The sequence below is a fragment of the Phytophthora infestans genome, genomic scaffold (assembly GCF_000142945.1).
Source record: "Phytophthora infestans T30-4 supercont1.24 genomic scaffold, whole genome shotgun sequence".
Taxonomy (NCBI): domain Eukaryota; phylum Oomycota; class Peronosporomycetes; order Peronosporales; family Peronosporaceae; genus Phytophthora; species Phytophthora infestans.
Genome location: NW_003303735.1, coordinates 1385923 through 1398288, shown reverse-complemented (window position 1 = coordinate 1398288; position 12366 = coordinate 1385923). Strand labels below are relative to the sequence as shown.

The window sequence follows — 12366 nt, the reverse complement described above, 5'->3', positions numbered from 1 at the left end:
CAGTCGGCGGCGGTGGACTCGGCGTCAGGAGATCTAAACACTGAGAGCGCCTCGGACGTGGGCACAGCATGCGGTGAGGATGCCAGCTATACCGAAGACGCGTTTGCATGCACAGAAGTTAGTTCTGCCGTCACAACCAACTCAGCGGTTGATCACTCCGACGCGACCAAGGACTATGATAATTGGGAGGTATTACTGCCTGAAGGAATAAAGCCGAACGACGACCCAGCTACGATGGACTCAGCGTTGGAGACTATGGAAACTACGACCTGTCCGAAAGTGGTTAGACAATATGACGATGATACCATCTACCTCGGAGCCAAGTTTGAGAACGCAGGAGTCAGATCGACCATCGCAGTGAACTCAGCGAATACGGACCCTGACACAGCCGACAACTATGAATTACCAGAGGTATTACTGGTGGAAGGTACTATAGCTGAGATCGGAATGACGAACTCAGCGGCGACGGTGTTCGACCCCGGCGAAATTGACTACGATTGAGGACATTTGAAGGTGAAACGAGTACGTGAGCGAGATGTAGACTTCGCCCAGTTGCTCCAGGCGTCGATAACCCCGTTTATCGGACTCGACGATTCCTTGAAGCACCTGGCACCTCCCTCCAAGAACTCGGCGACAGTTCGAATGGACCCAGCGCTGCTATATGCCCGAATACCAGCTGACTTTGCAGGATGCGTGCTGTCATTGGATGGCTCAGCGAAGACGGCTAAATACGGCGGGTATGGCAGTTGTTCGTGGATACTGTGGCGCCTTCCGAATTGGGACATTGAGATTGCTGCGAGTGCGTACCTGTCGTCCACCACAGTCAACATCGCCGAGTACACCGGCATGAACAATGGAGTCTTGGCGGCGATTGACCGAGGGATAACCGATCTGCTTATCGTGGGTGACTCCCGGCTTGCAATTCAGCAATCCATGGGGGTGATAGCATGCAAGAAGGAAACGTTGCAAGTGGAACTAGCTCGGCACAAGGATCTCACGAAACAACTCAACTCGGCCCGGTATCGACACATAGCGCGACACTATAACGCAGCGGCTGATTCTCTCGCTACAGAAGCACTGGAAGCTAAAGCTGGACGAGTAATTCTTGGGACGGATAGAAAAGCAGAGCTGAGAATGATTAACCGCGTAGCCGAAGAACTGTACGCCACAGACAACCCAGCGGAAACACCGATTGTCACGGCAGTCACTCGTAGCCGAGTACGCCGAGTTCACTTTGAGGACGAGCTGGATGAAGACTCGGCTAGAGCAAGAGGAGGAAGTCAGGATCATGAAGCCATGTCTACAAATCCTGGAGAATCCGCGTTTGAAAGCAGTGGAGATGAATTCGAACAAGTCAGCAGGGCGTCGACTCGGCGGATTAACCACACGACCCCGAATGTCGAAACAGGGTCGCAGATGGAGTCAGCCCAGACAGCTCAGAATGCCAACGACATTGATCCAGTGACGGTACAGACTGAGCGGAGACGACGAATCGCGAAGGCACAAGATGAAGAACTCAGGTGGGCCGATCTGAAGGCGTACCTGAGAGGTGAATTGGAGGACCTTACACACCGTCGAGCTCAGAATGCCGGCAAAGTCGCAGAAGTCTTTGTACTAAGCGAAGACGGCCTGTTATACCGCCGAGATGAAGCCCGCCGACTAGGCGAACTCGGCGAACCGAACCTCTCATTGAGATTGGTGATTCCGTCAACCATGGTCGACGAAATACTTCATAACTGCCACAACTCGATCGAAGGAGGGCATCAAGGCATCGTCAGAACGTATCACCGAGTCAAAGCCGACTACTACTAGATTGGTCTTTACGCCGACGTGGTGAAACATGTTAGGGCCTGCGAGGACTGCAATACTAGTAAGAGCAAGCCACAGTTGAGAGGTTATTCGCCGGGAAATGTGGTGTCAGACCATCCATTCCAAGTCGTGTCAATGGATTTCGTGATTCCCCTTCCTCGAACTCAGCGGGGCAATACTGCACTGCTGCTGTTCCAGGACCACTTCACGGGGTTCGTTATCGCTAAGGCTATGAATGACACCGGAGCACTCGAAGTGGCCAAGTTATTTGAGGTATGCGTCTTCAGGCAGTTCGGGGCTCCGTCTCTGATACGGCACGACCGAGATCCAAGGTTTATGAGTGAAGTGTTCCAAAAGTTCTCCGAGATGATGCAGTCGAGATCAAGAGCTACGCTGAGTTACCGACCGCAAGCTAACGGTCAACAAGAGAGGTCAGTCAAGACAATGGTTCAGACTATACGGGTCTACGTAGAAGACCCACTTCAAGCCGACTGGGATGACATCGCCGAGAAGATGGTACACGCTATCAACAACTCAAGAGATTCGACTCGGCGAGAAACCCCTTTCTATCTGGTGCATGGTTGGGACGCCAAGTCTACACTCAAGGCTATGACGAGTTCAATACAACGTGGACAGGGACGCCCAGTCAACTCGGCGGACGCAGTCGAGTGGCGCCGAGAAGCGAACAGACAACGAGAAGTGGCACTTCGATTAGCAGCTGAGTTCCAAGTGCGAGAGAAAGCACGACGAGCTCGAGAGCACAACGAAGCGTTGAGCAAGAAGGAGAAAAGATCCATTCCCAACACAGCAGATGACGAAGATGAAGTTGCAGAACCAGGCGATGAATCCACCAAATCCTTGTTCAAAGAAGGAGATCAAGTCTGGTTGTTTATGGAGCGAGTCAAGTCGGGCCTGACCAAAACGTTAGCCCACCGATGGCATGGACCATTCAGGGTGAAGAAGAAGGTGGAAGAATTCGCCTATGAATTGGAGTTACCCGACAAGAGTGGATATAGGTTCTACCCAGTGGTCCATGTATCACGTCTGAAGGCAGTCACCGAACTCGGCGGAAGACCAAAGACGAGGCTAATCGCCGACCTCGAAGAGACTCAGCGATTTGACTTTGATGAAGAATTACTGCCTGAAGACAGCTGGGAACCAGACACAAGTACAAACCAGTATGAAGTCGAAGCAATTCTTGACGATGAGCTACCATTATCCACAAGTACGTCACGATCACAACGGAAGTTTAAAGTTAAGTGGGTCGGCTACGATGAGCCTACTTGGGAACCACTGTCGAATTTGTCATGTGGGGGTCTCCTGTTTGACTATCTACGACAGAAGAAGCGCGAAAACCGTCTGCAAATGGTGCAAGTTGCAGATGAGGATTAACAGCTATTGCACCAAACGTTACACCAACTCAGCGGACGACACAGGCCGAGTTGAGACGGAATGCTTCTGTGTCGAAACTACATATACTGAATAATTACGAAATGAAGTCCTGAACGATACCTACGGGACGCCCAGTCAAAGGAAGAAAACTAAAAGGTCGGCGATCCGGATTCCAAGTGAGTTGAACCCGACGGAGACAACTGGGAAGAGCTCAGCGGACTCGACGATTGGGGGCGTGGCGTCGTAGCAGACGTCATCCCTTGGGAACTTGCGGAAGGAGATGCAACATTCGCAGCCGTGGCAAGAAGTATCATCGCCGAGCTAGCCAACGAAGCTGACGCCGAACCAGGTGCCTCAGGACCCGACGCGGCGAAAGTGGGCTGAGGATCCGTTCCACTGGGGAGTGGGGTGCCGAACGGAGACATACTCGGAGACGCGCCTCGGAGATTGGGAGAACCCAACCCATCGTCCGCCGAGTCGTCATCAGACGCACTCTCGCCATCTGAGCCGAGCTCACCGATCGAAGACCCAGTGAAGATATGGATGCCTTGACGATTCAGCCGAGTTGGAGCACCCGGGGCATAGGCAGGAGGCGCTTGTTCAGCAAGATCGAAATCTTCTTCAATCGCGTCGTCAACAACCTGAGGATCCATACCGCGCGGAGCGAAAACCAAGAAGTCCACGTTCCGAGCGCGGAAGCAAGTATTGTACGGATGGACCGCCGGGTCAGTAAGCCACCAAGCTCGCCAGGGCTCGGCTAGATCAACATCGTGAGCACACTGGACCCAGTCTCTCCCGGAAGGAACCCACGAAAGGTTAACGGGAGAGTAATGTGGAACGGACGGATCAAAATAAACCTCTGCGTCCACCAGTGGAGCAGGTTCATCGCCGAGCTTCTGAGTGACCGCCGAGTAAAGCTGGTCGTAGACAGCAACAACCAAAGATCGCAAGGTGTCACTACGACGTTTGCGCTCGCGCTTGTACACCAGCCACAGCTCGTATACCTCAGCAAGCTGGGCGGGCGTGGCAGCCGGGTTGACGTCAGGATGGAGACCCATTAACACACTCGACTCGACAATCCAATGACGACGCTCATAGAGAGCTACGAAGTAACGAGTCATTTGGCCATCTGTCTGGATGGGCCTCCCCGCCGAGTCCAAGGGACTGTCGCCACGAAGCTTCACCCACATATCTCCAAGAACTTGCATCAAAGTTCGAGGCCGGGTTTGAGAAACCAAACATCGCCGAGCTTTCTCCAGTATCGACGGAGAAAAGAAGAAAGGAAGCTCAGGGAGCATCCGCCGAAGACGCTGACAAGGATGGCTCGGGTCGAAAACGGCCATGAAAGCTCGAATGCCGTCAAGAGAACACGGCGTAGGTGGGACACGACTCTTGCCCCCTACGAGCTCCATCTGCACCCCTCCGCTCAGTGTATCCAATAATGCATTCCAACAACGAGTTGAGCCGAAATGCATGAATGGTACCTCGCAGAGTTGAGCCATGTGAAGAGTCAGGCGAAAATCCTTGGACACCGCTTGCGAGGCCCGAGTCCGTAACGTCGCCAGCGGGAGTGTAAGAGCGCTGGGAAGTGCGACCACAGCCGGACGTGAAGCAGTCGAGCTCGGCTGAGAGAGAATCGATATAACCGGGAGCCTACTCGGCGAAGGAGCAGCCGGAATGGACTGAGCCGGAGCTGGATCAGGAGTCAACGGAAGCTGCCGATGCTTGTGGTGTCGGTGCGTCTTGTGATGCTTCTTGTGCTTCTTGTGCTTCTTGGATCGCTTCGACCGATGACCGGTAGGACTCGACGAGGCACGACGTTTGCGATGCTGCTGCTTCCCCGAAGCTGGCGCAGAGGCAGAACTCGTCTCGTCACCAGAATCCTTCGATGAAGGCCGCGAGGAGCGGCGATCACTCGGCGGCAAGGACTCATCGCTCATCTCGTCGTCAGAACCGAAGATCGCCGCATGAAGATTGCTCGCTTGGGCAGAACGACGAGCATCTGCGGTCGCTGAGTCGGAACCTGAAGGACTGCCAGCCGAGTTCTCTGATAAGGAAATGGGATCCAAGAGCGACCCAGCGGCAGGATTCGTCGAGCCGGTGGACGGTACAGAACCATCACCAGGCCCTAACACCTCGTCGGCAGACGCGTCGAGATCCTCAAGCAGCTGAGCAGTCACAGTGCGGGCGGTGGCAGCAGATCTCCGGATAGGGCGCCCAGATGGGGACGTCAACACGACCGTGGTCACAGGGAGAGACGGTCTGAGGACACTCACGGCCGGAGTCACTAAGTCAGTCGGCGTGGTGGATACGCTCAGACCCCGAGAGGGCGACTGGGAGCGTCCAACCACCGTTAGCACGACGCTGAGTGGTGCGCTCGACTGGGGCAACCCAGCGGAGATGGGCGAAGTCGAGCCTGGGGCACACACGCTCGTAGCCGGGACAGGCAGTGAAGCTACGACATCGGATGAAGATATCGGCGGTGGGCGAGTAGCCGCGACTGACGAAGTCACCGGAGGACCAGAAGACGAAGAACCCGCCGAAGTCGTCGAAGCAACTACAGGAACGGTGTCGGCGGGCGGCTCAGGCAACTCAAACTCAAACTCAGCTTCGCTCGAAGCGTCATCGTCGTCTTCAGAGCGAGCAGAGACAGCGGGCTGAGTAGCAGAACTCAGCTGAAGGTGACGAACCTTCTTCCGCCGAGTCCGACGACGGAACTTCCAGAGCGAGGCCTTCCTCCATCGGATATAGTAGCTTGAGGTGAACTTGAGTACTGATAGCCTCGTGTCCATCCTCTCCGGGGAGTGGACAAGCGTACGGTTGAGGCGGATGCGGCGCCGGTGCACGATGACGAGGACCTGCAGCAGTGGGAGACTTGGGGTTGGCATAACGCCGAAGCCGCTGAGTCGAGGTCAAGTTTGCCAAAGGCGTACGGTGAAGCTGAGCAAGAGTCGGCTCAGCCTGGGTTGTTACCGCCGCTGAGCTGACTGGAGCCGCAGCCGAGTCTGCCAATGAAGTCGCCGAAGACGCTTGACTAGCTGAGGGAACCACACTAGGACCAATAATGGAACTCGCCACTGGAGCATCTCGGCGAGGATGGACAATCAACTCCAACCGCCGAGTTTTCACCAGCGGGGATGTTGAGAACCTCAGGAAAGCGAGATTTCAAGACACGACACAGCCGGGCGTTGAGGAGAAGGTCGGACGGATCAAGCCCAGTAACTTGCAAGCCACCGCCAGCAGCAGCAGCCTTGTGAGGATCGTGCATCGGAATAGTACCATTCCGACGGATGAGCCGCTTCTGTCGCAAGATCACAGCCCGCTGTTCAGCGATCACCCGACTGAGCGTGCCGAGAAATGGATCGGAGAAGGACGTCGATCTCGGCGTCCCGATCCAAGACTTGCTGATGGTGGAGCTGGGCCTGACCCAACGCAGCGTCAACCTTGCTCTGCTCAGCTGCGATGGCCCGAGCAAGTTTTGCCTCACTCAGAGCTACAGCCTTTCGCAGCGACGCGAGGAGATTAGCCGATTGCGTGGCAGCAGCCTCCAATCGAGACACTTGCTGTTGAGCCGACGAGAGCTGAGTTGACAAGTCGACATTGCTGAGAGCAAGCGAGTCCAGTCGCCGAGTCAGTGCGCGGTTCTCCTCCTGAGCAGCTTGATTGTCAGCTTGGAGATCGCCGATGATCTTTGGATAATCAAGAGCGGCGTAGTTGCCTTTCAAGATATCCAACAGTTCCCTCGCGGAAGCAGCATGCAAAATCGCTCGCCGCTGCACGGGATCGGAGGGCTCCACGGAACGAGTAAATCCGTAAGCCATGAGCCTCGCCAAGAAGGTCAATTCTTCTCGGCGATCATGCCCTTGCTCGTTAATTCTGGCCATAAGGGAGTCAAGACTCACTGGAGCAGCCGAGCTTGGCTGATTGGTGGCGCCCGAAGTGGTATCGCCCGGCAAGCTCGGTGGACCAGGAAGGCGCACGCGAGAAGACTCTGCCGACTCCGCGTCAGACTCATGGGAAGTTGTCAGGTCAACCAGCCCAGCTTCATGCCGGTCGCTGACCCCACGAGTACCGACGGGTCGAGGAATCGACTCAGCTGGCACGCCTTCACCTCGACGAGGAGTTGGAGAAGAAGGATGGTGCCACGGGTTGTGCTGGAACAACATGCGAAGAGTAAGGAGCTGCCAAGTGAGTGACAGCGGAAGCAACGAACGTACCAAAGAAGGTGGTGGGGAGCCGCGAGACATCATCAGCCGAGTACGGACCAACGGTGGCAGAACAAAATGAAGGATTAAGACACTCACCAGCTCGGCTCGTATCATAACCGGGGCAGTTGTGGTGTAGGGATTTCCAGATTCGACCATACGCCGACCTACTTTAGGTCAAGAATCGGCTCGGTCTGATAACCCCAGAGCTTAGGAGCAAAAGATCACGGTAAGTACTCGGCGATCTGTCCGGATATGCTATCCGGGACAGCCGCTGAGCTCAACGGTCGCCGGAACTCAGCTGAAGGGTCGGTAGAGATCCGAAACGACTACATTTCATTAAATATTTGTATGAAAAGCATAAGGATTAAATTGCGGGGAGCCGAAAAGGCTCTCCAGAAAGCTAACAGGCCAAAATTTCCTCATGTCAGACAGCGCGTCCCCTTTCGCGGTAGTCCCTGCATAAGGATGGAATAGTTCTTCCCGTCAATCTCCGAAAGGCATGGCTTGTTAGGATATTGACTGGTAGCTCCCAGAGGTTATGTCGGGTCCTGGTAGGACAAAGGTCTCGCTACGCGCGAAAGAAAGTCCCGCATACTCAGCGGGGCCGGTACGTCGGATAGCCCGGGTGCCGTAACACTTCTAGCTGAGCTGCCTCTGCGCTCGGTGACCTGTAAAAGCGCTCGCGCGCCGTCGTCCATCCCTTTGGTGAAGGGCACAGGGTTGTGAACGAGCTCAGCCGAACCAAACTCGGCGGAGCCTCGGAAGTGATCTGACTTGGTTAGTCGGAACCGGGTGGAAGCAAGCCACTCGTCTGTCCCGGAAGGGCCGGACCGCGAGGGGACCACCCTCTGCGCAGGCCATACAAACCGCCGACCTAACTCGGCGATTCGTTGTGGTTCGTGTAAGAAATCCACATCTGACGATATTTGTGTGTTCTACTACACCACAGTTATGTGTTTCCCGTTTGATGTGTTTTTCAGATTCGAACGGATATTTATAAGGTTATCTCGTAATGCGCACTGCATGGATAGTCGGGATCCATTTGGCAGTGAGGTGCATGTATTATATGTAACAATACTCACGTTCACTTGCGAAGCGGCCAACGAACCGCTGCGCTCTCAAACTTTGACAGAAGTGCCAAAATACTTGTTCGGCCGCAAGTAAAATTGAGGAGATATTTTATAGACACTTTTATCTGAAATATATCCATTCTGCTTAAGTTTCGCTTGGTTGTTGCTCGCAGATCGTGTAATTTATTGCACTACTGTACATGTAGCGATATCCATAGAGCACAAACTTTTTGTGATAAAAAAATTGCCCTATTTAGAACCTTTAACTTTAATTAATAAATTTGATGCTTCTAAATGAGAGGTACTTTTTACAAATTTAGAACCAATAATTTTTTTAATAAATTTGAAGCTTCTAAATAAAAAACACTTTTCACAGATTTTGTTAAAAGGTTTTACTTTTTGTTATTCCTATTCGATTCATCTCGATGAATGGGCTGCCATCGGTGCGTAAATCATCCTGTCTACCAGCCTCCGCAGCTACTAACCTACGCTCTACATCGACACAGGAACTCCTTCACGGCGAGTGGCAATGCCAGCGCGAGATCGACCTGCTGAAGCGCACACAGACCGCGCACCAGCAGCTCACTTCGCGTCTACAATCAATGACGCGCGAGCTGCGCGGAGAGCGCTACTATCCGCGGCAAACGGAGACCAAGCAGCTACGTGTGCGCGTGTATCACACGTATGTTCTGCCTGTTGAAGCCACAGAGAATACACCAGCGACACCCGGCAGGTGGACACTCAAGATCGAAGGTATCGACGCTGCAGCGGGAGAACCGACGATTGTGGTGAGAAATAACGATCTGCAGCCTCTCACCATTACCCCCACGAACTAACTATACCTAATGATATTATAGAAATTCTCAAGCTACTTTCGCAAGGCGTCCATCGAGCTGGATCCGCATTTGTACTCAGACCACGTAATTGAGGTAAGTTTTTTTTTCTTATTAATAAAAATTAAAAACATTTCTTATTTCGTAAATATTCTTTGCTTCAGTGGACAAGTTTCCAGAAGACAAGTCATGACGTGGATGGGATCGAAGTGTCGAGAACAGGAAACACGGCACAAACTGTGAAGATCAAGCTCCTACCGGCTCAAACTCCTGAGCGGTTTACCATTTCGCCCGAGTTGGAAGCTGCAGTCGGTCAGTATTTGGGGCCAGCCAAGGCATACACCAAGCAAGATATTGTGCTGGCGATGTGGGAGTACATCAAGCTACGCAACCTCATCAAGGCAGACGACTGCCGAGTGGTCCGATGTGACGACAGACTGCTGAAGGTGCTCAACTGCGTGTCGTTGCCCTTCACGTCGCTTGTCGTGGCACTCAAACAGCATCTGACGCCTATCAACCGTATCAATCTCGAGTACACGCTGAGTCTGTCGACGGCTTGTGAGTCGGAATTACTGGACGAAAAGTTCTTCGATATCTCCGTAGCTGCAACGTCCGAGCTGGATGACGCTCGCGCTCGTGCACTCAAGGAATGCGAGGACCTCCAACAAGACCAGAAAAAGGAGCTGGCGTTGCTAAAAGAACAGGAATTGGACATTCTGGAGCGTCTGCAGATGTACACGAGGAAGAAAGAATGGATGACTCAGTTCGCTCAAGACCCGTGTGGGTTCATGGCAGACGTCAAGAAGTCGCAACTGGCCGACGAGGACGTACGTGACTTGTATGAGTTTATTTAACCTTTATTTTATCCATTTAACCCTTGTTAATACAGATTCTGGCTGCCGAAACCGAGTTAGATGAAGTCAACATTCCACGTCCGCAGCAGTTCACACAGCCATGGGTTCGTGAGGTGCTTGGGGAGCTGCTGACGACACCTACCAACTAAACGGCACATAATATTACGTGGGTGTTACGACGGATATCAATAGCATTGTCTGTCTGACCTTTGAAGATCTTTTAAGAAGTTGCGAAGCTAAAACAGCGGAAAGAAAACGACAGTGTGCACTAGTGCCTTGACCTCACTTGTCTGCGAGGATTGTCCGGGTCTGAGTGTCCCCTTCATCTCGGCTAGACTGCTGTAGACTCGTTCGCTGCAGATCTTGATGCAGCAGTCTGCTACTCGCCTACGCTGTGACCCAACGGATTATGCCAAGCGGCAGCAAGAGAAGAAAGAGCGAGCTAAAGAACTTCGTACACAAAGACAGCGCGGGGTCTTCTCTGACGAGCATACATTCTCCCCAAAGTATGTCTCTGTTGCACTTGTTTTTTTTTACTTAAATTAAAAAAAAAATGTTATTGCCAGCAGAATAAACACGAGAGCTCGACATCATCCGCCGCCAGGTTCACGTGAAGAGCTCGATCAGGCTTCAAAATCGGACAGTATGGCATACCGAAACTACGACTACAACAACAATCATCAGGGCACGGACGACGGAAGCGACGCCCTGGATTCCTTATCGCGCAGGTATCCGAAAAAAGCGTCGACATCTGAGCAAATGGCTTCGTTACATGTTACGCCACTTGATCCGGGTATGTTAACGTGCTAGTTCACTTTATTATTTCTGGTGCAATGCTAATGAATTGACTTAGAGCATGACTCCTTGTTCCGAGAAGTGAAACGAGCAACAGGAAGAGAGATCGAAGACCTCCCTATCAAGAAAACACTAGCGCCATCACGGACAGGGAGCCATACGGGTCCGTGTCTACGGAATTCGAGTTGTGGTTGTCCGAAATGTGGCGGTGGTGGCGTTGTCTCAAGTAACATGAGTAATGTCAATGCGCAAGACGCACCTATGCGTCGACGAGAGCTCAGGACCGATCCGTATCGAGAGAACACTGTGATGGCATCGCAAAACGAGATGGGGGTATGTAAAATATGAAAGCTTTTTTTTATTCAGTATCCTGCTTCACTAACGAATAGAAAATCTATAGAATTCACTGATGCTTCTCAAGTCCAAGATGTCTCGTCGGAAAGCGCGGAGTGCACCAACGAATCAGGCCTCACTGTTTGTAGAGACGAACACGCCTAGCGCTGTGATTCACTCGGCACGCTTGCCATCATCCACCTCCATGTATCGAGATACGCCGAGTCCACCACCAAGACAACAAGTGGCACCACGACGAGCTCCAGCTCAAGTAGCAGCTCCAGCTCCTCCTACCAATCGCAAGACGCTCCTAGGCAATGCTCATGACGGAGATAGCCACTATCCTGCGCCGATCAATTCGGGGTTTAATCTACCCGAAGAACTCGTAAGCATAACCCTTAAATTATCTATTATATTCGTCTTATTTTCTAACCTGGGCTCATTGCTAACGGACGTTCAGGACGAGTACGGAGATGGCTCGGAACAAATGGAGCAGTGTCCGAACTGTAGTCGGAAATTCAACGTCGTGTCATTTCAGAAGCACCAGAAAGTTTGCGAAAAGGTTTTTTCTGGTCACCGCAAGGTGTTCAACATGACAGCTAAGCGACTGGAAGGAACGGAAGCAGAAAAAATAGCGAAGGAAGCCAAAGCGAAACACAAAGGTGCAGCTCGGAAGGCGCCTCTATCAGCGACAGAGCAGCCGATTAAGGTGAAAAGCGCTGCGGACTGGAAGCAAAAAAGCGACATGTTCCGCAATGCCATGAAGGCCAGTCGAGACGTATCGAAGGCATTGAAGGAAGGGAAAGAGTTGCCTCCTATGATGCCGTCTGCGCCGGATCCGAGTCTCATCCAGTGCGAGTATTGCAGCCGCCGCTTTAACGACAAAGCTGCAGAGCGCCACATTAATTTCTGTCGAGAAAAGACTCAACGTGACAGTATGAAGGGAGGGGCGAAGCGAGCCCCAGCTCCAAAACCCGGATCTCGAGCTGCAGCAACAAGAAGAAGATAAGCGGGTTAAGAAAGTGTTGATTCATGACAAAAAAAGCTTGATGAATTTTACTTTCTTTTCTGT

The 12366-nt window shown here is 52.6% G+C and overlaps 2 protein-coding genes across 2 annotated transcripts; both read left to right on the top strand.

The window, feature by feature from the left end:
• Window positions 1-8892: 8892 nt before the first annotated feature.
• PITG_12223 (SWI/SNF-related matrix-associated actin-dependent regulator of chromatin, putative) lies at window positions 8893-10348 on the top strand (the record flags this gene model as incomplete). The annotated part of the gene is made up of 5 exons (XM_002900787.1): window positions 8893-8922; window positions 8986-9267; window positions 9337-9408; window positions 9477-10139; window positions 10202-10348. 4 exons carry the CDS (start codon window positions 9082-9084, stop codon window positions 10313-10315), a joined length of 1035 nt encoding a protein of 344 aa, XP_002900833.1.
• Window positions 10349-10532: 184 nt separating this feature from the next.
• Window positions 10533-12303, top strand: PITG_12222 (sporangia induced conserved hypothetical protein; the record flags this gene model as incomplete). Its single annotated transcript, XM_002900786.1, has 5 exons — window positions 10533-10672; window positions 10736-10959; window positions 11020-11294; window positions 11362-11679; window positions 11755-12303. 5 exons carry the CDS (start codon window positions 10533-10535, stop codon window positions 12301-12303), a joined length of 1506 nt encoding a protein of 501 aa, XP_002900832.1.
• Between the last annotated feature and the right edge of the window lie 63 nt (window positions 12304-12366).